Below are 26,528 nucleotides of genomic sequence, written 5' to 3'. Positions count from 1 at the left end.
GCGGGGCAGCAGCGCTGGCTGCTACTAGTAAAACCCCGGCCGTCCGGAGAAGGGAAATGTTGCGTCGCGCCCTGTCGCTCGCCGCGCTGCGCAGGTCCAGCCCAAAAGCGCTACTGGCGCCGGGGGGGAAGGGGGAGGACAAACGCTCTCACCAGACAACAGTGGGCCCGAGCCCGCCCCGATCTACCTAGCAGCTCCAGACCCTCCCCTGCCGGGCCTGAGGCGGAATTTAAGAGCCCACAGCACGCGGATGGGGCCACACCGCTACGTCATCCGTGGCGCGCGGACGCCTAGGGCTGTTCTCCCCGGGCTGCTCGGGGCGCCTGGTTAGTCCCCCTCCCACCGGCTGTTCTTCCCTCCTGCCACGCTGGGCTGCGGGCTCTACCCCACGTTCCCGGAAGTATTCGCCGGCTCCTTCCTTCACCAGCGTGGTGAATCTGCCGCGCGCGTACTCTTCTGTGTTGTGAGTCATTCATGGCTGGGGAAGGCAACAGGAATATGCGAGGGGGAATCACAGCCAGTTTTACCCTGCCGCCTCGCCACTCATTTTGCGCATGCGCCCTGGGGGAGTTGGGAGCGGTTAGTCACCGTTTCACAGCGAGGCTACAGGTTTTTTTGCGCATGCGCCTCGGGAAGGTGGGTGGCTGAGGGCAGTGGGGCAGGGAGCTGGGTTCTGGGGCACCATGCTGTGGTTCCGTGGCAGCATCCCGGCCGCCATCGCCGCCGCCAAGCGCCAGAGTTCGGTCTTCGTGGTGTTCGTGTCAGGTACGGCTCGGAGCGGGGCCCTTCTGTCTCCGCCCTGGCAGCCGGAAAGAGCGTCTGGGGCAGCCCGTGTGCGGACAGCGCCGGCCGCCCCTGGAGAGCCCCTTGTAGCGCCACCGCTGGGCCGCCGCGGCGGGCATGTGTCTCCTGAGCCCGTCGTGCGCTGCTGCGCCCCGTCGCCGCATTACCTGTGGCCCCTTTCGAGCCTGTAGTGGCCGGAGCCGCCTCGGGCCGGCTGTAGTTCCTCCCGAGTCTGTAGTGCGCTGCCCGGCCCGGCCGCGGCCCAGCCCCACACCCCTCTACGTTCTCTTGAGCCCGTCGTGCTGTGTACTGCTTGGGGCAGAACTCCAGCGGGCCATACCGTTACCTGACCCTCTAGTGCTTCGTGCTATCTCCGGGCGAGCCCCATGCTGGCTATATGCCAGCTCCTGACCCTGTAATCCCCTATGCTACCCTCTCTGCGGCTCCTGGCAAGCCCTCGAGTCTTTTATGTCACATCTCCGTGGACTCCGGGGGCATCTGCAATTATGTCCAAAGGGTCCACAAAAGGTTGTTACTCTTGACTAGTAGTTTTCACTGTCTGGGTCTATGGGTTCTCAGGACAAATTTCATGGTGGCCACTCACACTTTTTCCTAATTATTCTTAGGAAAAATAAATATGCACATTCACATGCCCAAATCATAGTACATTATTTGTTACCTGGTAGTAAGTCTGCTGTGACATGTGATTTGTATATTTATTATGATTATGTTTCACAGCAAGTCTGGGGAACAAACTAAGCCCTGGATGGGGGCTTGAGGTAGGCAACAGGGGCCAGTGGAGTAGGGGGGAAACAGAGGTGAGGAAGGGATGTCAGAGAGCCCCAGAGTGAGCCAGAAGCCTTGTGGCTGGGAGATGAAGACAGAGCTTGAAGTCCCATGGCTAGAGCTTGGGGCCTGCTGATGTGCAGTGAGAGCCTGAAGCCCTCTGGCCAGAGCCTGCCACCCTCAGGCTGAAGCCCTAAGCCCGAGACCCGTCATCTCTGGGAAGGTGAGGAATGTACTAGCTGCCTGCTTCTCCAGTGTTATGCTTAGCTGTCTTTGGGAAGGCAGCGGGGCCAAACCCCTGCTTTCATCAAACACCAAAATGGTGCATCTGGGAACTGCATGGAAAGGGGAGGATGGCCAAGGCTGTGGCTCCAAGGAAAGCTGCAGGTGGCCACATTTGGAAAACTCTGTTCTGCAATTTCCAAAGGAGTCCACATCTCCATTTGAAATGTTTGAGATCAGCAAAATGAGAAAACATTGAAAATCACTGCCCATTCCCATTTCCTGTACTGCCTCAGACAGACATCATCTCTGCTATATTGTCACCTGACCTGCATTTTGTGCTGCTCCAGGTAGGCCTGAAGCCCTCTACCAACACCTGAGCCTGTAGTCCTTTGTATGACCTGTGCTGCTTGAGATTAGTCCTTAAGCCCCCATGTTGTCACCTGACCTTTCAGTTCTCTTACTACTTTCTGTGCTGTCCCCAAGCAGGTCCCATGCCTGCTATACTGTAGCTTGATCCTATTGGTCTGTATATCATCCCCTGTCCCTATGGTTTCCTGTACTGACTTTATATAGCCCTCTGTGCTGCTGCTTGCAGTTTCTGGGTGTCCTAAATCTCACATGCTCCTATATAGCCCTGTGGACTGCCCTGTACAGTTCCCATATCTCCTATAATGGTCTGTGATGTGATATGATTTCTTTAGCACCTTCAGTAGTTTTTATGCCGTCATAGATTCTCTGTAGTGTGCAGTGCAGACTCTATCCTGATCCTACTTCATGGAGTTGCTAGGTTGTCTACTAGTGAGTGCTACCAGCCTGCAGCTCTCTGTACCCCTCCCGGAGCAGTATCCTAGTTCTATTGTTTGCAATGCCATCAATAGTTTATACAACTATTTGTTCCTTTATTCAGCTGTCTCTTTTGCCCCATTTTTCAACCTTTTTTGTTAGTGTCCCCAGTCATAGTGCGCACTCATTTCTCTCTGAAGTCATATCACTGCTACAGAGCTTCATGTATATCAGGAGTGGGCAAGAGTTTTTGATTGGGGCAGCACTCCAAAAGTTTGTGAAGTGGTCAATGGCCATGTTTTCCTGTGGAGGGGGTTCAGGGTATGGGTGCATGTTGGGTGCAGAAAGGAAGTCAGGACTGGGCTGCAGGACAAGTTATGGGGACTGAGAGGGAGATTAGTTGAAGGGGCGGGGGTTGTGACTTGCGGCAGGAGTATGGAGTGCAAGGTCTGAGAAGAAGTATTGGTACAGGAGAGGATTCTGGCCTGGGAAAGGGGTATAGGTGGAGAGTCTGAGAGGGAGCTGTGATTTTGGGCAGGGGATTTGGGCGCAGGGTCCTGGAGGGGATACATGATTCTGGCCTGGCGGAAGGAAGTAGGAGGGGGTACCAGGTCTTTAGAGCAAGTGGGGTGTATGAGTGGGTGGGTGACAGAGGCAGGCTGTGTCCAGGAGGCAATCCAAGAGCCAGAAGCCCCAGACTGCTGCAGCAGAATCTCTGAGCTCCTATTGGCCAGAAATCAATACTGCATGATCTTTCCAGCTGATAGGAGCTGAGCAAATTTCCTGGGGGTGAGGGAGGTGTAAGAAGTTTTCCTCCTGGAACACAGGCTGTGTCTACACTAGCTCACTAGTTGGAAGGGAGCATGGTAAGTAAGGTGTCGGGAGATTATTAATGAAGTGCTGTGGTGCATATGCAGTCCTTCATTAAGCTAGTTCTCCCCCGTGGCAACTTCATAGTGTTAAACTTTGAACTGCTGGCTTGCATGTAGCTGCGGCTAACCCACCAGTACTTCGAAGTGCCTGGGCAGCATCAAAGTCCCTTTACTCCTCAGAATTTTACTCCACAAATTTGCGAATATTCACAGATATCCATATATGTGGATGTAGGTATCTGAGGCTCATTTTTTGCGTATGTGGCTACAAATATTGTATGCACTCAGAACTCTACCTTTGCAGCCTACATGATCTTTTGAGCCTTTGGGTACAGCTTCCTCCTTACCATCATTACACATGCACACACTATATATGGTACTTTACAATCTAGAAAATGTAAGAAATTGGAAGAGGATGGTTACATTCTTATTTCTTACACTATCTCCACATGTATTTATGCAAGATCATTTTTATTTTAATGACTGGTAGTGAAGCTCTCTGTGGCTTGAAGTCTTCTGGGCACCTCATACAAAAATTAGATAACACTAATCAAGTAACCAACACTGCCTAGAACAAATCCTAGAATGAATGTCAAGTAACTTTTATTTTTAAAGAACATCACAACATTGAATGCACCACATCAGACAACTTTAATAGGGCATAAAGATTTTTTATCTTGTCTTGAAATTCATTAAAAAATTGAGTAAACTTTGCAGGGAGATAGCTTAAGTCTGTAGTTTAACATTTAACTAATTGTAATGTTCTGTCAGATAATAATTTTGTTCAGGTTGAAAACCCTCTTTATTCTTTGTCTTTTGGGTTGAATTTTTTCTTGTTTGGGACCTCATTCTGCAGTTGACTCCATATGGGCAGATTCCCAGACTTCCACTGGGTTCTACCTTTGTGGAGCCCTTTGCAAGAGAGGAGGCTTGATTTGGTCCTAGAGGAAAGTATTTTGGGAAAAGTTTCCTAACTCTGGTAGACCCAAGTGATTTTTATCTAGTATGTGAAGAAAAGTTTCAGACTGCTTTTCACTTATAACTCATGTAAAGCATTTGTAAACCACCATATTGCTCCCACGGGTGTGTTAAAATCTTGTATGTGTATACCTGTAAATGGAAAGTGTGTACTGAACCTTATTTTAAGGGGCTTTATTTATTAGTGAATATTTTAAAATTATGTATGCCATTTCCTGCTTGCATAAGCATGACCAAACTGTAGTTATGTGTATGTGTCAGTTTGTGGATAAGTTCATGACTACATCGATTTTAAATTGGTTGCTTATTGCAAGTATCTAGCATTTTTCAAGTATCTTGTTCATGGAAATTCTGTAGGAGAGATTTGTGCTGGTACTACTGCTCTCATCTCTAAAATGAAAAGGTTAGAGTTCTGCTCATTCCTGCCGAGTCATCCTGGAAGCCTTCCATTCATGGAACAATTATTTTATGACTTGGTTGACCAAAAAGCAGTTTCACTGTGGCTATGTGGGCAAAGAGGATGGACAGGCAGAGGGACAAACTCACATTTTGTTGCTACAACACGTATATTGCTCCTGTACATGAAAGTTTTTCTATTAACAATGTTAGTAGAGCTGTGCTGTCAACTTGTAGTTTGTCTAGAATAGTTTTCTGTAAAAGTTTTTGTCCCTGTTAGTCAATGAAACTATTCTAGAACTGCACTATCAGTGAGAAAACATTTTTAAACCATCATATTGCATCCACAGGTTTGTCAATAATTTGTACAGAGACGGAAGAAGGAGAGAGAGAACAAAAATAGAAATAGCTTAATTTTAGGATTAACATTATAATTGAACAGGCAATAGAGTATAAAGGACTGGATTATTGTTCCCAGTGATTTTAAAGTATTTTAGTCAGGAAAAGGATTGTTGTGGGTTTCAGTCTTCCAGACTAAATGATTGTCTTGATATCAAAAAAGAATTTTACATAAGAACATTAATAATTCAGGTTCCTCAGTGCCATGTTCTTTCCACAATAACCTTAAATAATACTTGTGTTTGTAGTTTATAAAGCTTAATGATATAGCTCAAATATGGCAGATGTATTAAAAGCATATTATGTCAGTAAACTCAGGAATTCATGTGACGTTGCAAATAAAGGAACATGCTGCACGTTTTAAACAGCTGGGAGTGCTCTACCTATATAAATTGGTTTGAAACATTAAATAAAATCCAGGATTGGAGACTTGCATGAAAAAACAAGCAGCCTAGAGAGATTTAGGTTTGGGAAACTAAAATGTTAATCAGTGGCCTCAAATAACTGCTGTACAGAAGATGCAGTATAATAAATACCAAAAGCTAATTCTCTAGCACAGTGTTCGGCAATTTTATTTGGCCATGGAACCCTTTTAAATGTGAAAAAAAATTGCAGAACCCTATTGCCAGGCTCTAACTCTCTGGGCCCCCAAACCCACCCCCGTCTCCAGGCTTTACCTACCTCAGCCCCTGAATCCTCCTCTCTGTCCCCAAGCTTTACCCCCCCCTCCATCCTGCAAACCCACCCCACCATCCCCAGGATTTACCGCTTTCAGCCCCAAACTTGCCTTCTCCATCTCCATGATTTACCCATCTCGGCCACAAACTGGCCCATCCATGGCGCTGGTTGGGGAGCCTACAACAGGTGGCCGTGTGCTCCAGTGGAAGGAACGCTGGCGTGGAGGTGGCCCACTGGCAGGGGTGAGCTGAGCCTCAGCCACCAAAGGGGTGTGGCCGCTCGGGTAGCAGGGCGAGTGAGGGGCCCTTAGCCGCTCAAATGATGGAACTAAATTCACTTGATTTTATGGCCAGATCCCTCCTGCCACCCTGCTGGCTGTTAAACCAATTAACTTTAGTTCTCCTGTTTCAGCAGCGGCAGGCCAGGGAGCTGCAAAGGAATTATCTTACAGAACTCTTTATTTTCACTTTGTAGAACCCTGGTCTAGCATCTCATAGATGGCTGACTTGCAGAGATACAAAGCTTTCTGCTTCACTTTTAGCTGGAATTGATTCCTTTAACACTAATCCTTCATTTGATGCATAACCTGTTCACATACCTTTCTGTATTCTGTACTGTCCACACCAGGCTTCACAGTGTTCGTTCTTGCCAGACTTTACTTATGTTTCTAGAGTTGAGAAGGCACTTTTGTTTATAAGGCCATATTTTTAAAGACTGATTATTTTTGGAAGCAGTACCACTTAAACTGAAACTTCCCATGTGTTTTCTTTGTCTCAGAGGTGATTTTTTGAGGGGGAGCTGAAAGCTCAAGAAAATCTGTTTGTCTGGTTTTAAGGTTTGAACATTAAAATAAATATTGTGCTGTTTGGGAAATACCTATTGAACTGTCTTTTCCAAATAAAAATTGAAAACAGGAAATGTTATTACAGTGTTCACCGTGATTAAATAAATCAGGAAATGTGGAATTCAGGTTCTTACAATACCTGTAACCCTAACCATATGTGTGTGCATTTCTGCATGGCTTTGATTACATTGTTTCAAAGTAACAACAGTGAAAAGATGTGGACAAACTAGAGAAGGTCCAGAGAAGAGCAGCAAAAATTGTTGAAGGTCTAGAAATTGACCTGTGAGGGAAGATTGAAAAAAATTGGGTTTGTTTAGTCAGGAAAAGAGAAGACCGAGATGGGACATAATAGCTTTGAAGTACCTAAAAGGTTCTTAAAAGAAATGGCTGAAAAAAATATTCTCCTTAACCTCTGACGACAGGACAAGAAGCAATGGGCTTAAATTGCAACAAGGATGTTTAGGTTGGATATTAGGCAAAAACTTCCTAACTGTCACAGTGGTAAAACACTAGAATAAATTGCCTAAGGCAGGGGTCTGCAACCAAAATCATGAGAGAAGCCATTTTTTCAAATTCAGTTACAAAATCAATCCTTCAAGAGCCTCAAAGTGTGTGAATATGAGACAGTCCTTCATAAATAACATCACACTGTGCTTTTTATCACCACTATTTTAATAGCAGTGCAGGTACACACACAATTATTTGTACCTGTTAGACAGTTGTTATTCCCATCTCCAGGCTTTACCCACCTCAGCCCCCAAACCTGCCCCCCACCCCCAGGCTTTACCTACCATCCTGCAAACTCACCCCCCCAGCCCCAGACTTAACCCCTCTGAGTCCCAACCTTCCACCTACCACCCTCAGCATTAACCCCTCTGAGCCCCCCCGGCTTAAGCCCCCCGAACCCCAACCTCCCCTCCACCCTTTAGTATTAACCCTTATGAGCCCTAACCTCTCTCCCCCTCCTCTCTCCCTTCCAAGAATTAACTTGCCTCAGCGCACACAGCTTCTCCGCTGCTCTCCACTGCCGCCTTGGCGGGCTGCATGGCCTGCCCCTACTCTCCTGCTGGCTGACTTCTGTCAACATAGGGCGGCTCCCTGCCCAGTCAGCTTTCGCTTCTGGGCTCCCTACCCTATTGCCCCGAATGCTCAGTGGCTCTTCTCATGATTTATTTTTAAATTTATTTCTCAAATGGCTCTTCTCATGATTTATTTTTTCAATTCTGTTTAAGCAGCGGCCACCCCTGGAGCCACAGGTGGACCCGCTCAGAAGAAATATACAGAAGTTTTGGTTTAGGAGCCAGTTAACCCCTTAATCCTTAAGAACTGCTTAAGTACCGTGTTTATAAAGGAGTAGAGAATGAAGAGATTTGAGCTCTCTGACGGCTGATGCCTATTACGGAAATGCTTTTTTACTCACCAGTGGGTTGTACAAGACACAAAATAAAGACACTCTCTCTTGTCTGGAATTATTCATTTTTCTACAGCCATTGCATAATGTGGAAAATATCATCCTTTCTCATTGTAACAAGCAGTCCGAGGCACCTTAGAGACTAACATTTGTTAAATCATGAGCTTTCATGAGTAAAACCCACCTATAAATGTGTTAGTTTACGAGGTGCCACAGGACTGCTTGTTGTTTATTGAAGTCACAGATTAACATGACTACCTTTCAGACTTTTTCTCATTGTAGATAACTATATTTACCCAGAAAGCTGGAAAGGTGAGTGCTATCTATTGAGGCTATATAAATCCCATAATCATCTGCTGTAAGTATTAAAGTGACACTTTTCCTTAGAAACCTGTGAGCTCTCTGGCACCATGAGGAGCCAATGTCCCAAGATAGTTTGGCCAGTTGGTAATTCTACAAAATAGTGTAAAACAATTAACAACTCCTTTTAAACTTCTCTTGGATCTTCTGATGGTCATTATATGCATTTGGATTGTTAGTCATTTTAACTTTATTTCAAACCTTTACCACAGTAGGAAACATTAAACTTTAAGCCTGAAAGAAGAGAGGATTGTATGTAAAAACAAATAAGAGGGAGATGAAAGATAAAAATCCTCCTCCACTGATGGTCATAGACTTTAGAGTAAATGACACAAGATGTGATTTATGTAAAGTAGGTCATCGACTTTTTCACATTTGGGATCACACATGGTATATTGTGGACAACTCTCATGTGATTGACAGCATTGTTTTGGCAACTGTAGCTGTTGCTTACATGGAAAAGCTAATATTATTCAGCAAGGCTGTAGGTATTTTTAGTTATCAAATAGGATAATAGTGTGTCCTTTTTGGAGAAAGCTTGCAGTGAAGAGCCTAATTGTCTCTAATCAGTTAGAAGCAAGGAGAAGCCAGCACTATTCAGCAGTGGCTTAGAAATGACATCTCGGGCACTGATCTTAAAAGTTGAAGACAAATGTGTCAATCCAAAAGATTCCCAGATCAAGCAATCTATATATATATATAAAATTCAGAATTTATTAATGGAATTATAGGGGTCTTTTTGTGGTAAGAGAGAGAGAAATAATGTAGTAACCAAATGGCTCCAAATTCCTGGAGTACAGAACAAGCAAAAAAAAAAAGTTCATCCATTTGGTTGGATAAAACTTTTCAGAGCATAGCAGTTTTGAAGCAACCCTCCTCAAGGAAGCAGTAAGGCTAGATGATCTGCTTAAGTTGCAGTGCCTGATGAAAGAAGCAGAATCCCAGCTGTCGTTTTAAAAGGAAATAGTAACAACTACTAAATAGACTATTAAGTGAGAAATGTAAAAGTAACAGTTTTCTTGTGGTCATTGGATAATATATTTGTATAGTGGAGTGCCAAATAGCAGTTTTGTGAAACAGCAAGACTTATATAAACAGTCCTTATTACAAAAGAGAGAATATCTTGGGTTCCAAACTACTAAGAATTGCTATAGCTCTAAATAAGAGAAGTGACTGTGGATTAGTTCTTTCTGTATGCCTGTTTATTACAAGTGAACAAGTAGGTTCAGCCTGCTTAAGGTCAACTAATATTTAATCCTCTCTGTACACATTTGATGTAGCATGTATAGCTAAATGCCTCCTGCTTTATTAGTTCAAAATAGAACCCTGACCTGTAGACATTGTCTTTTCTAACAGAAAAGTTGTGTTTTACGAGCATGGACGCACTCACTGGGAGCCTCCTGAAGCCGTATGTGCCAATTGTATGGCCAGCCCTCAAGCATCCAAGGCGAAAAATTAGTGGGTGCTGGGCATTCATTGGCAGCCAAGCTATCCCCCATACTTCTCTGGCCCTCTCTCTCTCAGCTGCTGGTGGCCTTGCTGACCAACTTCTCCCCCATCCTTCCAGTGGTGCTGAAGCACCACAAACAGCTGATTCCTTGTGTTCGGAAAGTTCTGAATGGGAGGGAGAGGATTGGGAATGGGGTAAGGACTTGGGGGAAAGGAGTGGAGTCACAACTGGGTGGGAAAGGGTGAGGCAGGGTCTTGGGGGAAGGAGTGGAATAGGGTGGGGTGAGGGGGTCGAGTACTCCCCAGCTGGAGGGGAAATCAGCTCCTATAGCTGAAGCAACATCGCAAGAGAGGGGTATGCTTATCCTAACATCTGTGTGAGGTTCCACTCAATAAGAGGGTGATTTCAGTTCATTATGTTGGTGTTAGGGGCTGATGCTCTTCCATTAGTTATCAGATCTTTTTTTGAAACCGCAGTAGGACAAAGAAAATAACATGCACTTTTCACAACTTCTCTCTTGTATAGAGCAGAACATGTGACTTATGTTTGACTGACTAAAAGATTTAAATCTAGAGTTAAACCAGAGAAAAAGTGTTTGAAGATAGTTAACTGGTCTGTCAGGCATGAGAACTGCCAAAAATGTAACTTTTAGGGATGTTAAGTAAACAGAGGTTTAGAACGAAAGTTTCTTTGAACACTGTATTACCCTATTGCCATATATATATGATGGAAAAACTTGACATTTTGGTACATAATTTGTTTGTTTGGTCTTGTAGTAATTGTGCGCATGAGGCTTGAGATAAATTATCATGCTTTTTACATAGTTACTTTGTTGGAAGAGAAAAACAGTTAATTAACCAATCTCAAAAACACATGTTTAAATTTAAAAAAATAAGTGAAGACAGATTTTAATGAACATTTTAGCAGGCTGCTAGAATTCATTAGCAAATACCATTACTAGCTTTCAGCAAATTAATACTGACAATTCCTAGTTTAGAATGTGCAAGGACTCTTTAATGTCCATGTTTATAGCCACAGGTAAAATACGTTCCACTGTTCAAATCATGGCATGTTTTTTTCTGTTCATTTTCTAAGAAAATAACCTTTGTTGTTGGCTTTGTTTCTCAAGTTTGTTTTATTAACTAATAAATTAAATTCTTGGATGTTTACGTTTTGTTTTAACCTTCTTTTCCTTAAGTCTCAAAGGCAACTACTGCTTGTGGTTGAGAACAAATAACTTAATCATATATAAATTTTTTAAACCTTGTATTTTATGAAGATTTCAATCTCTTGTGGCCAAATTCATCTATGTTTAGTAAGCCCAGTATCAGACCAAAACCTGTAGTTTGTGATATGTTCAGCCTCATGTTTTTAATAAGGCACATCTCTTGCAGGTGATGATGAACAATCCACACGGATGGCTGCAAGTTGGGAGGATCAGAAGGTGACTGAAGCAGCATCAGATGGTTTCGTTGCCATTAAAATTGATATCAAAAGGTTTGGTCACATTCTAACACTTTACGTGTATATCCTTTTTCAATTTTGGTTAATAATACCTACTTCTTTAAGACATCTCCAGGGTATCTCCTATTTGCTATAGCCTAGCACCTTGCATCAGAAGAATTTTAAACGGTCATGGTGTTGCTGGAGGCTAAAAAATTAGCAGAGGGTACATATGATCTATTTCAGTTTTTAAACCACCCTGGTGACGTTCCTGATTCAGTAATGTAATCAACAGCCAAATCATAGTGTGGTTAACCCTTGTCCTTTCTGAGAGAGGAACCACAATAATGAAGTGTTACAAAATCAAACAAATGTGGGTGTTCAAAGGACTTTTAAATTTGTCAAGTTACAGATTTTAGCTTGTTCAGAAATTTCCATAAATTACAGAAATTGCAAAATCTTGCAGGCTGGATGTCCCAACCAAAACAAGACCAGGAAATGGGTTTCCTTGCTCTGCACAGAGCACAAAAATGCCGGTGTTCCTCACTGAGTTACTCATATTTGTCGCATTATCCCTGACTTTACCCATCTGCTCCATATTGTAGGCAGACAATATATTGAAATTCACAAAAATCTCATTGTCTTGGAGCACTCAAAAGAGAATTTTTGTAAATTTCATTATGCTAGTTGTCAGTGAGTCTGGTGTGTGTACTACCACTGATCCAAAATGGTGTTGGGTTTTGTGTTTTTTCCCCATATTGTGTCACTAAAATAATCTAGTGTGAACTTTTACAGTCTGCTGCAATAGACAGGAATGTTGACTATGGCCAATGTATTAATGAGAAAATGTAGCAGAAGCTCATTTTTCATAATCTCTTGATCTTGGAACAGTCCCATGTACAATGAGTAGTACGTGTTATAGGCTATGATATGAGGAGAGTAAGTCCTCCTAATCTGTGATTGATGCAAAGTGATTAGGATGATCTGCTTAACTTATCTTTTCCTTTATACAGTGAAGCATGTCTCCAGTTCTCGCAGATCTGTATCCTTTTAAAATAAATTCAGATGTTGTATTTTGTTTTAGAGATACTTATTCTTTGCAAATACAGGGCCCTGTCTCTAGGATTAAGGTTTCCAATAAAACACACTGTTAAAATAGCTTCATAAGGCATAGGAATATGTAGAGAAGATTATAGTGTAGGAATACATAATTAATATGTAGTTACATGTACTTCTACACTGTAATATTTAACAGGTAATAAAAAGCCATTATGCCCAGATACCATCTTTCAATTATTTAAGTAAAGTTATGTAATTAGAGTTCAGTAACTGATTATGTAATAGCCTCTAAATTAAAAAAATCATATTTCCACATAAAAGGAATAACTCTCTTACTGAATACGTAAAAGACCACGACTAGAGATGTAGCTGTGCTAATATTTATAATTACCAAAAATGGAGAATTGAGGAATAAAGTTAGTCTGATTCCAGGAGCTGGATTGTGCTTTCAGTTATGCAGGTGTAAATCAGGAGTAACTTCATTATGTATAATAATAATCCTCCATTTAAATCATACAGTTCTCTGTGATAGTTGGACAGAGAAGAAAAGCGAGTATATTTTAAAAAAATCCTTTTATATTCAAGATAACTTTCAATATTTCCCTTTTATTCGGTTATTTCAATAGCCAGTGTTCACTGAAGTGCAACTAGAATGTAAAGTGTCACATGACACTCAAATGTGCACTGATTGTAATGTATTTCTTTTTATAATTTAATATTCTGTTTAATGCTAAAAATAAGACACTTCTTGATCTAAAACATAATTTAGTTATTGTAATACCATTATGCATAATGCACTGCTCTGGAATATTTATACATTCTTTCATGAATAATATTGAATTCCGATAAATGCATGATGATTTTCTTTTGAGCCTTGTAAAGAAGTGCGTTAACTTAGGGTATGTCTTCCTTATGTGGAAGATTGACCTGGTCAGGGTAGACCTTCCAGGATTCAATTTTGCATGCTCAATAGGGACATGCAAAATCGATCTGTGGTTGACAGTTGACCCCTTACTCCTCAGTATTGCAAGGAGTAAACGATATAGATGGGAGAGTGTCTCCTGTTGACCACCTTCTGTGAGGATGGCCTGGTAAGTTAATTGTAGATACTTGATTCTAGCCACGCAAGTATCATAGTAGAATTGCATATTTACAGTCGACTTTAAGGTCTGGTGTCGACCTGGCCTCCTGACTAGGCTTTCTTCTTCATTTCTGAAGTGGGGGTTTCAGATTTATGTGGCATAGTCTCCTTTTCTAATAGCTTTCTCATTAGTTTTTCCTTTAATCTTGATGCTTTAATTACACCCATTTATTGGCCTTTACTATTACTGTGCAGATCCTGTAGTGTGTGTTCCATCCAGCTTCTTTATAGGAGACAATGGAATCCCATTGGAAGTAATTGCTGGAAGTGTCTCTGCAGAGGAGCTTATTAACAGAATCCACAAAGTCCAACAGGTAACAAATGTTCACATGCCAGATTTTTCAGTATATTGAAATAGTGTCAGGAGGGCTTGTGGCATTCACTTCTTCGTGACAGTAAACATGATTGGGTCCAACTGTATGATCAGACAGAGGTGGGTTTACTGGATCGGTATTCTTACTCCCAAGCAGCAAAGTTTCTACCCTGCCCATTTATGCCAAGCTGTACTAGTTTTGAAAACTGTTCAGTCATATTGGCCATGTTTACACATGCCCTTCCCTTTCAGAAGGGGTATATAAATGACACAGATTGGAACTTGTTAATTCGTTTTTGGAATAAGGGAATTTCGAAGCCTGGGGTTTATTTAGAAGAGCCTGTCTCTACATGGCCAGTTTGCGTTTCAAAAGCCGCACTTTTGAAGTGTGACTGGCTGATGTTATGCTAATGAGGCACTGAATATTCACATCAGCGTCTCATTAACTAGTTCCAATCCGTCATTTACATGCCCCTTCCAAAATGGAGGGGCATGTGTAGATGTGGCCATAAAGTAAACTAGTTGTCACCAGAGGTTAAGAACACCTATAGTTCACTGCCACAAAAAGGATAGGTGTCCTAAACAATTTTTAATGATTGCTCTTTTCCGTGCTATTCTTTTAGCAGGACTTAGATATGTTTTTACAATGTGAGGGTAGCATAAAATCAAAATATTAGAACTGGAAGGGACCTCAAGAGGTCATCAAGTCCAGTCCCTTGCCCTCATGGCAGGATCAAGCACCATCTGTATCATACCAGTTAGATACTTATCTAACCTGTTCTTAAATGTCTCCAATGATGGAGATTAAGCTAGAGATTCCCAGTTACTCTGAATGGCGTTGAGAGATTTTGGGAAACTGGTAGGTTACTATTTCTCTCCACTATTTGGATTTATAGTCAATGATTCACCTACACCTATATTTTACTACTTTGACCACTCAATAACTTTCATATCTTTTTCTTATCTAATAAACTGTTAGCTAAACACAGGCCTGGCTGTGAGCAGGACTTGAACCTACATAAGGAAACCATATTGGTTTTCAAGTCCAGCACTTCAACTGCTGAACCATTGTCTGTTGTGTTGACTCTAACAGAATTACCTGCATTATCTACAAGCATCTGCTTGGTATGGAGTGGCAGTCAGAAAAGCTAACAGTGTTAGTAGCCAATAGGATAAGGACACAGAAGAGAAAATACCATGGTTTCACTGTGTAAATCTGTGGTGTGCTCATACCTTGAGTACTATGTGTGCACTTTTTGTTGCCCCATCGCACACAAGATACATTAAAACTGAAGAACACCAAGGAAGGTTTTAAGATTGTTCATCTGTGAAAAGAGATTAAGGAGGGATATGATTGCAGTCTATAAAGTCACTAATGGTATGGAAAAAGTGAATAAGGAAGTGTTATTTCTTTCTTCCTGTAACACAAAACAAGTGGTGACACAATGAAATAAAGAGGTTCAAAACTGATATACGGAAGAATGTCACACAACATACAATCAACCTGTGGAATTCATTGCTGGTGATGCTGGTAGAGGGGGCATTCTGCTGTGGGAGAGGCATCTTTCTGTGTGGCAGATCTAAGCCCCCGCACCAGGCTGTTTAGGCTTAGTATCTTTCTGAGACCTGAAGATGAGCTCTCTGCAAACTTGAAAGTTTGTCTTGAGCAAAAAGAAGTTGGTCTAGGAAAAGATACTATCTCGCTCACTTTGTTCATGTTTTTATCACATTAAAGGTTTTTAAAAACACAGGACACACTCTGCATTTCAGCACTAATTCTATTCAAATGTGGTTCATTTTTTTCTTTATCAGTGTAGGTGGAACAAAATGTTTATGTATGGGAAACATACATTTCTTAATATGGTGTTCATGGTCTTTCTGTACATACAGGTTAACAAAGTTGCAATACAGTTGTGATATAATATATTTGGTAATTTTTTGAGTGTTTGTTTTTGTATTTTGGATAGGGCTTACAAGGCTAGTCTTGACCCACCAAAAAAAAAAAATTAATAAGGCTAAAGTGTGAAGCTTGGAGTGCAAACAAAAGTTTGTCATCTTGTGTATCACTGCTTTATTTTTCTTTCAAAGATGCATGTAGTGAAAAATGAAGCATCAGAGAATGAGAGTGAGTTGTCTGCTCCATGTCCCTCCTTCCAGGATAACACCACTTCTGAAAATGCTCCATCCAGAATGGTAGAGCTTTGTGAAACACAACTTGAGACAATAAGCATTTCTGCTGGTAATAATTAACAACTCCTGTATACAGTAGTTTGTGCTTGAAATATTGACAACATAAAAGGTGTTAAAACATTAGTGTCCTTGTTGGGATGTCAGTATTTTCTCATTGCAAATTTTGCAGAAAGTCTACTGGAAAAGCCACAAGTCCTGTCATCTCACATTGGTTTAGTTAAGTAAGAAATACAGCTCTTGTAAGACAGTAATTAATAAATTTTACTACAGTGTTCTAAAAATTAAAATCAGTTCTTCCATTCTAAATATTTGTTCTGCCTTAGGTTATTGAACTTATTAGCAAAACTTTATTTTTAGAGGAATTAATGCTTGGTAAACAGTTGTCCTACCACACATCCCATATATGTATTTTGGATGGCAGTTCTTATCAAAAACAGTAACGAGTGCGCTCAAGCTTTTCTTACAATGATACATATGCATTTTTTTCTCCTTTGTATGACATCCTAAATAACTTGAAGATAGGGCTGATTCAGCCCAGACAAATCTGTTTCACAACTCAACTAATTCTTCGAATGAGAGAGTGACTGAGCCACAGCCTGTGAATGACCTTACAACCAAAGTGGAAAGGTTTGTCTCGTGCGGTTTTTTTTAATTAATAGAATTTCTATGTGTTCTAACGTATTGTGGTTAATTATTACATTTCTTTGGGTAAAAACAGTAGTAAGAACTAAAGTTGCGTGATTATAATACTTTGTGTTCTAAATTATGTTTTAATGTGTTTTAGAAAATGGATAAAACAGTTACTATTTTATGTAAAACGTCAAATTTCTCAGATTCTACAGCTAATGGATTTTGCCTTGTGACAATTTGAGTGCCGCGTTCAGAGCCAAAGCTGTAACATTCTAATGCTCTTAATTTGAACTGGCTCTTTGTGCACTCATTCAGCTGCCTTTCTTTGCTTGACGGTGATTAAATAAACATGAAAAGCCAGACTCTCTCGTTTTGACTGTGATAAGTGTGGCATAGCAAGCATCCTTTTTGGCACACCTGGACTCAGTTATTCAGCCTTTTTGCTGTTGAATCGAACTCTTAAAGGGAATGTTTTATCAAATGGAAGCAGATCTTTTAATAATAGGAGTTAATGGAGAGGCTGAGAGTTGGGAGTTGAACGGACCTATTCATGTTTTTCTAATGTTGTGTGACACTATTTGGAAATGCAAAGCAGAGCGTGTTACTCTTTGTAGTCCAAGAAAAATAACGATATTAAACTTGGAGACAGGTGGACTGGGTTCTGGAAGACCTCAGTGCATTACTGCCAGTGAGCAAATATTGTGTAGTGAATGCCCGAAACACACCTAAAACTGAGATCTAACTCCTTAGTAACTCCTGGCTGAGAAGTGTTAAAGTGAAGTAAAAGCTTTTTCCTAAAACAATTAAAAATTCTTGTTCTTTCAGAGAATTACACCTCTGGCTAACATTTGGATTCCTTTTACTCAGTAGTATGGCTTAAATGGTGGAACAAACAAACCCAGACACACCTCACAAAGCTAAGGTTGCCTGTGAATAGTCCAGACCTTTCTAGAATGTCAAGTTCTCAAACTTGTGAAAATTTTGGAAATACAGAATTGTTAAATAACTATGACCTTAACTTTTGCCCCGTTAGCACCATGGGGAAATGATCTGTGCACACACCAGCTGCATTGTGTTAGGTGTAGCTGTACAGAATGATACAAGCTCTGTCGGAGCAGCTTGGAAGAGCCATAATAGTGATATGTGTTCATCTGGGTCTGAATCCTGTCTCCCTCCTCCCCCACGTGTGTTACCAAAGGAAAGGGGTACATTCCAATTTGCATAGTTTAAAAAGACATTTGTGTGACTTGCCTGTGTACCTAGGCACTGGGGTCTTCCTCCCATGATTTATGGGCGTATTGGGACATCACTCAATGAACTTAGAGCTGGGTTCTGGCAATGTTTACCTTAATTCTGTATTGCCTTGTTTTCAGATGTTTGAATTTTGTGAATTCAACATTTTCAAGGGACACAAGCTATCATCAGGGAATTGTTACTCTGTAAACAGAATTTGCCATTTAACTTTTAGTGTTTTAAACACTTTGTAGATAGGTGTTAGGGTTCTTTTACTGTTCTTACCCAAGGTTGCTGTAGATATGCTGCTGGGGCTAGTTAATAATCAAAAGTCCTATAGTGCTTAGATTTCAAAGCACCTTATATCATTATTCTTGTTTAATAGATTGAAAACTGAGCCAGAACGAGGTGAAGTGACTTGCTTTAAGTTACCCAGTGGACCGGTGGCAGAGCTAATAGTCCCAGTTCAATTGCCTTTCCTCTGGAATGGGCATAATGGCTGTGCTTTGACACGTTTGCAGTGTGTAACGAGAGCAATGTGTGCTGGGTTGGATTTGAATTTTTGGTGTCTGGGTTGGTGCTCAGATTCAATGATCTTGACTTGTTCTTGGAGCTGCCCAAGTCCTTTGGTTTAGAGGTAATTTTCCAGATACTCAGCCTCTCACTCTGCACATACAACTACTTGAGTGTTTTTGCTCTCAAGCCTCCATGTTGTTCCTCGGTAATTACACCAGCCTGAATCTACTACATATCACTTACATATCTCATAAATGTCTAGCCGTTTCCTAGTTCGGTTCCAAAAGGACAAAGATCTTACTATGGTTGAAAGGGAGAGTTCAACTGGATGAAGAAACAGTGTGGCCCTGGGGAACCTGCAGAATTGCAAGGGCCTTCTGTAGCTCCCCTAAACTCTCTTTATGGATAGAGTTGCAGTCAGGGATATGCAGTGCTCCAGATACTGGTGCTGCTGAATTAGGGATATTTGTTATGGCATTTCCTTCTTTCTTCCATTTATACCACATGGGGGGAAAAAAATCACATTTTGTGGCTGAAGGAGCTTCTAAGACTTTTGAGACAGTTAATGATAAATGGAGAACAGAAACTGGTTGGTGAATCAGCATTCAGAGTTCCATACAAGGCAAACCCTATTTGTTAATGCAGAATGGCTCCAGAAAATATGAAAATAGTCCTAAATTCATAATCATTTTCATGATTTTCCTTAAGAATTTTTGACAATTGAATTGTCTGATTCTTTCAAAAGTCAAAATGAAAATTTTAACATTATAAACCACAGTTAAGTTCTCTTTTAATCTTGGTTTTTATTTAGAATAACAAAAAAACTTGAAGAAAAAAGAGAAGAGAAAAGGAAAGAGGACGAACAGGTAAAATGTGACTAAATGTAGTGCTATCACTGGTATTCTTACTTTGTTTTGTATTCTATCTCTGAGATCTTTCTTTAAATAACACTCAAATAATTAGGCTGTATTTTAAATCTACTTATCTTCAGTGTTGGCTCCAGTTTAAAATCAAATTGTGCTCTTGTTGAAAAGCAGTATTTTGATGGTTGAAATCCGTATTGTGTAATTCTGTTCTTTCAGAAGGAAATTAAGAAAGAAGTTGATCGAAGAAAAATGGGGAAAGAAATGTTGGACTACAAAAGACGACATGAAGAAGAATTGACAAAGCGAATATTAGAAGAAAGGAACAAAGAAAAGGCAGAAGAAAAAGCGGCTAGGGAACGTATAAGACAGCAGATTGCAATGGTAAAGATTTTATTTTTTAAATAGAGATCATATTACTTGGGATTTAGCAACTTGTGAGCAATGTGGAGACTAGCATGAGAGGCATTATTGGGCACCAGAGTGACTGCATACTGTTAAATGGTTCAGAAATCCAGCCAGAGATAGTGTGATCACCTTGGACACTGCCACTATCTTTGCAGTTGCCTCCAAAAATAATTCTTGTGGAATAGTCATCTTAACCAATAGAAATGCCACCTTCTAGGTGATTCTTAGAACTTCAACGTGTAATTTATGAAGAATTCTGAGATTAGAAGTTAGGACTTGCATTAGTGCTATACAACAATTTGGACAAAAGCAAGCATGAAATCCGCTATTCAGTACAATGAATAACTTATCAAATAGCTAGATAAAAGCTGAACACTTCAGAGTGGGGAAAGTGTTCCTTTCCTACAGTGTTTGCAAATTGAGGACCCTGGTTTCTTGTTTCTCCCTCAGTTCTTGTCAAGAGCAAATTTTTAATTACAGATTTTTGTCAGTTACTCTGAACAGGAATTAAGGCAGAATTTACAGCACAAGTTAATAGATTTGTGTTTGTTGCATTAAAGGATCGTGCTGAAAGAGCAGCTCGTTTTGCAAAGACAAAGGAAGAAGCAGAAGCTGCAAAAGCTGCAGCTCAGCAAGCTAAGCAGGCTGAAGCAGAAGCTAGAAGAGAAGCCTCTCAGAAGGAAAGAAGGTGAGAACTACACCAATATATTACTATATATTTTTGGGGAAGGAGGTGAGGAAACTGCTCTGAAGTAGCATCTTTTTTACTGGAACCTAAGATAACTTGTAGATTCTTTCCAGAAACATATTTATAGTTATCTGCTTAAAACATTCTAATCATGGAGGTGCTCAGATTTGAGCAGGAATAAAATCTTTTTCAGAATTATTACATTTTCCCTATGCATTAACTCAGAGAAGCTTTTTGTCTGTTTTTCATTCATTTCAGCTTGAAGTTTGTACAGAGGTCACTCTCATTAGTATGACAAATTTTCTTTTCTTACATTACTAATTCTTACTTTTGCATTATTTCTATGGACATCTAGTTTGTGGTGGTTAGGGCCGTAGGTCTATAACAAGCATAAGAATATAAATCCTTTCCTTTTAATCTGAATCTGTCTCTCAGCATGATTTTGCTTACAAATCAGTCTTAATCATCAATATGTAAAAGGACAGAGGACTTACCAGAATTTTGTGAAATGTCTCCTATGTTGACTTAGAATTAGAAATTATTGAATTATTATTAGTAGTATTAGAAATTATTGAATTAGAAATCCAGCGGTATCTTTTAGTTACCTACCCTGTAGTAACTGGTCTTTTTGATGTGTTGTCCACATGGATTCCATGACCCATCCAATTTCCCCACTATGATGGAATCCCACTTCTCTTGGATTCTGTATTGGCAAAGGAAGTGAGGGATGGTTGGGCCTAGCCTGCTTTACATGTCCTTGGGCCTCAAGCACAAAGACATTTAGGGTGCAGGTGCTACCTCAGCAGACACTGCTGTTGAAAAGAACCTGATGTCTCACATACCAACAGTCGAATGCATAGGCACAGCCCTTCTGTTTGAATAGATTGTTCGCACAGATCAATACTCCCTATTTTTAAGTCAAATGTCTTAAGGGGGTGGGGGTTGCATCTTTGTTTTTGTACAGCCTTACACCTAAAGCTAATTTCTGTGAGGACAGTGTCTGTGATTCATTGGCTGCTATTTTCCAGAGCATTTGTGGATCCATACTGACAGTCTGATTTTAATAACTTAGAAAGGAATTTTTACACTTGTGTATATTTGAATGCTAAAGAACACCTACTTAAAATTCTTGTGTGTACTGCCTAAAATTGAAATGTCTCCCACAGTTCAATAGCAAGAATTCAGTTCCGCCTCCCAGATGGATCTTCCTTTACTAATCAGTTTCCTTCTGAAGCCCCCTTGGAAGAAGCTAGACAGTTTGCTTCACAGGTAAATTAACCCTAACCCTTTTCTCTCTTTTTTCTAATTACAGCAGAGGTACTCCCCGAACACTTCAATTTATTTATAACAGCTGACACACTCGTCCCTGTTTTATAGAAATTGAAATTTTTTGATGTTGAGCTCAAAGTTGTATAGTATATTAAATAGCTGGCACATACTTGTCTGTATTTCTGAATACTAGTCTAGGGACTGTATTTTCTGTCCTCCTGTATATACCAGGAGCTCTGATTGAACCCTTTACAGCATCACCTAGCAGTTTTAATAGAGTAGCATTTATGGGGTGGGGTGAAAGGAGGAGGAAGGAATCTAATAAAGAACGTGGGTGATGAGAGGAAAATATGGAAAACTCATGCACTTTTGCTAGGTGAAGTTTTCCTATATTTGAAATAGTAGCATGGGGCTGTTCAGGAAGGCATATTTGAAATGGCCAATCTATTCATATTCTGTAAAGTTAGTAACTGTATACAAAATGTTAATAGCTTGTTGCATTCTTACAGACTGTTGGCAACACTTACGGTAATTTTTCGTTGGCTACAATGTTTCCCAGAAGGGAGTTTACCAAAGATGATTATGGAAAGAAATTAGTGGAGCTACAGCTTGTACCAAGTGCTTCAATAGTATTGTTGCCGGCAAGTATATATTTCTTTTCCATGCACAGATAAGTACAGTATTGTATTTTTAATTACAGGTGCATTTCAGACTTCACTCTCCATTTTACATTACTAATCCAAAGCAAAATCTCAATTAGTATAATTCTTTAATACATTTTTGTCTGTTTGGACAGGTGACTCTTGTCATGGTGTTCTGTTAATTAGTGGCATCAGTAGTTAAGATTGTACAGAGATTTGTGCTTTAAATGTGTCAGGATTTAGGACACTTGGAAATAAATACGTTTAATAACGAGAACCTGCTAAAATAGACTTGTTAGAAATTTAGACTTGCACCCTTGCCTTTTGTGTTCCCCTAGCTAACAATTAGCCATTTTGTAATGCTAAGTGTGTTCATTGAGTCCTGGCCACTAGTATTTAAAAATAAATTAGCATTGTTCTTGAGCATCAAGGATGAGCAATGAAAGTGCTTCTCACAAAATTACTACCATAGTGCACTGGTAATGAAATGCCAAAATAGGAGCATGTTGCTGCCTGTGCTGGCTCTAGTGACTAGGCTGGTCACTCAGCCTATCCTTTTCTCTAGCTCTCCTAAGTCTGTGGTAGATCTTTCAAGGCTCATGATAGAGAACCCAGAACTGACAGGTGCAGAAAGAGCTGAATAAACTGTGTGAATATTATTCACCCACATATAAAATTAAATTAAGCCAGTTTTGTGGTCAGTGCCCTGCACTCATCTCTAGCATGGATATTTGGGAACAAATAAATATTTGGATATGTAGGTATTGAGCTACTTTACAACCAGTGGCATTTCAAATATTCTAAATGTATATAGCTCTTAATATTTTAACTTCCTTTTGTTCTTGAATAGGCGGGAAGACCTGCTGCTTCAGTCGTACAGGCCTCAGGTGGAGACCTGTGGAAATTCTTGGGCACAATACTATATCCACTCATAGCTGTCTGGAGGTTTATTAGCAACTTCTTATTTACCAGCCCTCCCCCCTCTAAACCCACAGTAACAGCAGGACGTCAGCAAGAACATTCAAATCCTTCACCCTCTAACACAGCTGAGCCAAGCAGGTAAGCAGATCTGATTCATGTGTCATTTCTAATTTATAGTTGTGACTATAAAACTTCATATTTTTTGAAGTGTCCTTGCTAGTTTCCAACAGTAGTTTGGTGAGGTAGGAAGGATGTTCTAATCTAGTGCGCAGGCGAGGCTACTGGACTGCAAATTGGAGACATGGGCTCAGTTTTTGGCTCAGCTGCCCCATTTCTTTGTTTGCTTTAGTTCCATCTGTAAATTGGAGGTAGGATTGTGATGCATGTTGAGGTAGAGCAGAGCAAAGCAAATATGTTGACTTCCATACATGAAAAAAATCATTAAATATTTTTACTTGTTTTTATTCAGTTGAATTTCCTATTTGACTGAAATTTCTCCCAGCTCATCTCAAACAGAATTCTCCTTTACTTTGGGGCTAGGAATGATCTCACGGAGAAATATCCCTTCTCCATAGCTATAGAATGTGTGAAGTTTTTCAGTAGGCAATATTAGGAGCAGGGGGGCATAGCCTTCATCCATAAGATTCTAGCTTATACCATGAAACTCCAGTGCCCTGTTGAACTCATTTTCTTTAAATGCATGAATAACTAGTCAGTTCAGGAGAAGGTAGCTTTAAAGAATAACATGACTGGGAAGACTGGAGCTTCTGAGTCTAAAGTATCCTACACTGTTCTCTTCATGTTTCCTTACTTCCCTCAAGTTGTAGTTGTACAGGAATATCACCTTACATGAGAGTTGAAGATATCTTTCACTTGCTTCACTTCTCCTTACCTTGCAGCTGCAAATTCTCTCTCTCCATCCTCAGCTCAAGTACATAAAGCTGGCTTGACGATCACTTCAATAGCTAATGTTTATTACAGATGGAGGAGCATCTGTATGGCTACTAAAGTCAAATATTTTCAGCTAAGTTGAGCTTTGTGGTTTTTAGGAAGACAAACACGTTGTAACTTCTTGTTTATCAGAACAAACTTCAAAATGAAGTATAGACTTGGTGTAGTAAAATAGATGATAAATGCAATCACTGTTAAGCAAACATCTTACTTTTTTCTTCACATCTAGACAAGCAGTCAGGAAAAGAGTACTGGAAAAACGGGGAGAGGACTTTAAAAAAGAAGGAAAAATATACAGATTGAGGACTCAAGATGATGGAGAAGATGAAAACAACACTTGGAATGGAAATTCCACCCAACAAATGTAATTGAGTAACTAGGCAGTAATCATTGTTTCTCTTTATTTGATTTAATGGGGTTTGTGGGTTACAGTGACTGAACTATAGTACTTTACTTTGTATGCCATGACTGAAATACAAATTGCTTAATTCAAAACTAAAGAGCTATGCTATTTAATATGGTAAACCTTCACAGAATTAAATGCTGATAGAATTTTCAAACCCTTTACTAGCCCTACTGCCATCTGGGAAGGCATTTTTTAAATCTGACTATTCTGCTACAGCAGTCTAAGACTCAGCATTAAAATGGAGTTCTTGGTAAGCCAATGAGTGAGTAAGTGGAGTGTGTCAGAAGCATTAGGCAGCAAATATTTGTTTAATTTTCTCTTGCTTCTGCAACTGCCAGCAAAACTTGTAGTTTTTAAATGCTCAAGTACTCAATAAACTTTTTCAAAAAACAACAGTTCCTGTTTTTGTGTAACGTTTATTTGTAGGATAGTGTGTTAAGTGTACCTAAAATGAACACTAAAAAAAGGTAAATTTAACTGATTGGATCTTGAAATGTTGCTTATTTCCTGATGTCTTTTCCAGAGGGGCTACTTTAACTATCTAGTATGTCAAGACTTTTTGCTTATAGTAGCTGCAAGTAATTCCAGTAGTGTGTGAGACTTGTGTACATAAGTCTTTCAAGGGAACCTGTAAAATAATGAGGAAGAGCTACAAGATGCTAGTTCTGTCTCCCATCTACTTGCTGTGATTTTCTCACAGCTAAGAAAGCAGACTACCTAAAAGACCATTATATTATTACTGCTTAGTTCCCTCAAGACATACCCTTTGTCCAAAGCATTTACAAAATTTTCCATACTAGAGCTTTCTTTCAAACTCAAAAAATTAAGTTTGTGTGTGTCAGACAGGCTTAGTGATGATTGCACTGGTTTAATTTAAAGGAGTGAAAATAGCTGCCACAGCAGCATCAGTTTCATTGTGCCTTTAGATTAACCAGAACAACTTGTGTACAAACTCAATCTATACTTGACTTATTTAAGCAAAATTAATGTGCATTACCTGTTTGTTTGAACAGAGGTGAAATGACAGTGTAGTCAGACTGAATATTTCTAAAAAAGCAAAGGAGTGTTTAAAAAGGGGGAGACAAGACAATCTGTCAGAATCAAGTTTAAATGAGGTGTATAAGTGATGGAAGCAAATGGAGATTTACCACAATCAAATTTTAGTTTTTGTAGATGTTTGATACACTTGAGATTTTTAGAGCAGTGTATTAGGTGCTGGTACAAAAACTCATCAAGACTTAGTTGAGATTAGTCTTTAATTTTTTGCTGTTGTCATCTGAACATGTTGTTCAAACCAAACTCTGTCCCTCATTTATAATTTTTCATTATGTGTTAACTTCAACAGTATTTAGAACTTTGAGCCCTTTGGATACTACTGTAATTTGAACATAGGCCTATGAAAAACTATCAGAGGTTTAAAAGACTAATGTGACTCCTATTGATATAATGGAAAAGATAAGCTATTACAATCATCAATTTTTTTGAAAGCTTTGTTTGAAATTCAAGGAGAATTTATTAAATGCATTCCAATTTTGTAAAAGTTGAACTTGTCTGAGAATCAAAGTGAAGTATTTAAAATAGTGTAAATTAAACTGGCTATATAGTTCATTCTGAAGACCTTTTATAGAACTGATCACATAATAAAAATTAAATCAAAATAGTTGCATACAAGGGGGAAATAAGCTATTTCCTCACAGGTACAGCCTGTGTTGCTTAACACTAGCAACTGTCAAAGCAGCAGTGTCTGTCTCAGAGAGAGACACATCTAGAACGAGGGAGACAGAGGAAATTACACTTCTCTGCTCCAGTCCAGTGATTTTTACACATTTCAAAACAAAAGCTGTCATAGTCCCAATTAGCATTTGCCTCAAATTGTGAAGAACAAACGGTA

General features: G+C 40.0%; 1 protein-coding gene across 1 annotated transcript; it reads left to right on the top strand.

The window, feature by feature from the left end:
* Positions 1 to 636: 636 nt before the first annotated feature.
* UBXN4 (UBX domain protein 4) lies at positions 637 to 25,032 on the top strand. Its single transcript, XM_075001553.1, has 13 exons — positions 637 to 765; positions 11,360 to 11,462; positions 12,422 to 12,450; positions 13,804 to 13,922; positions 16,010 to 16,160; positions 16,630 to 16,738; positions 19,302 to 19,356; positions 19,573 to 19,737; positions 20,322 to 20,449; positions 21,616 to 21,718; positions 22,228 to 22,359; positions 23,210 to 23,418; positions 24,461 to 25,032. The coding sequence occupies exons 1-13, from the start codon at positions 684 to 686 to the stop codon at positions 24,597 to 24,599; spliced, it is 1,524 nt and encodes a 507-aa protein (XP_074857654.1). The 5' UTR covers positions 637 to 683; the 3' UTR covers positions 24,600 to 25,032.
* Positions 25,033 to 26,528: the final 1,496 nt, after the last annotated feature.

The sequence above is a fragment of the Carettochelys insculpta genome, chromosome 8 (assembly GCF_033958435.1).
Source record: "Carettochelys insculpta isolate YL-2023 chromosome 8, ASM3395843v1, whole genome shotgun sequence".
Classification (NCBI taxonomy): domain Eukaryota; kingdom Metazoa; phylum Chordata; order Testudines; family Carettochelyidae; genus Carettochelys; species Carettochelys insculpta.
Note: the sequence above shows the minus strand (reverse complement) of the source record. Positions and strands in the feature narration are given on the sequence as shown.

Excerpts from the sequence above, each read along its gene's own strand:
- UBXN4 (XM_075001553.1), top strand. The coding sequence starts at position 684 with ATGCTGTGGTTCCGTGGCAGCATCCCGGCCGCCATCGCCGCCGCCAAG. Across the intron at positions 22,360-23,209 it reads CTTCAATAGTATTGTTGCCG|GCGGGAAGACCTGCTGCTTC; the intron begins GCAAGTATATAT and ends GTTCTTGAATAG. Across the intron at positions 23,419-24,460 it reads AACACAGCTGAGCCAAGCAG|ACAAGCAGTCAGGAAAAGAG; the intron begins GTAAGCAGATCT and ends CTTCACATCTAG.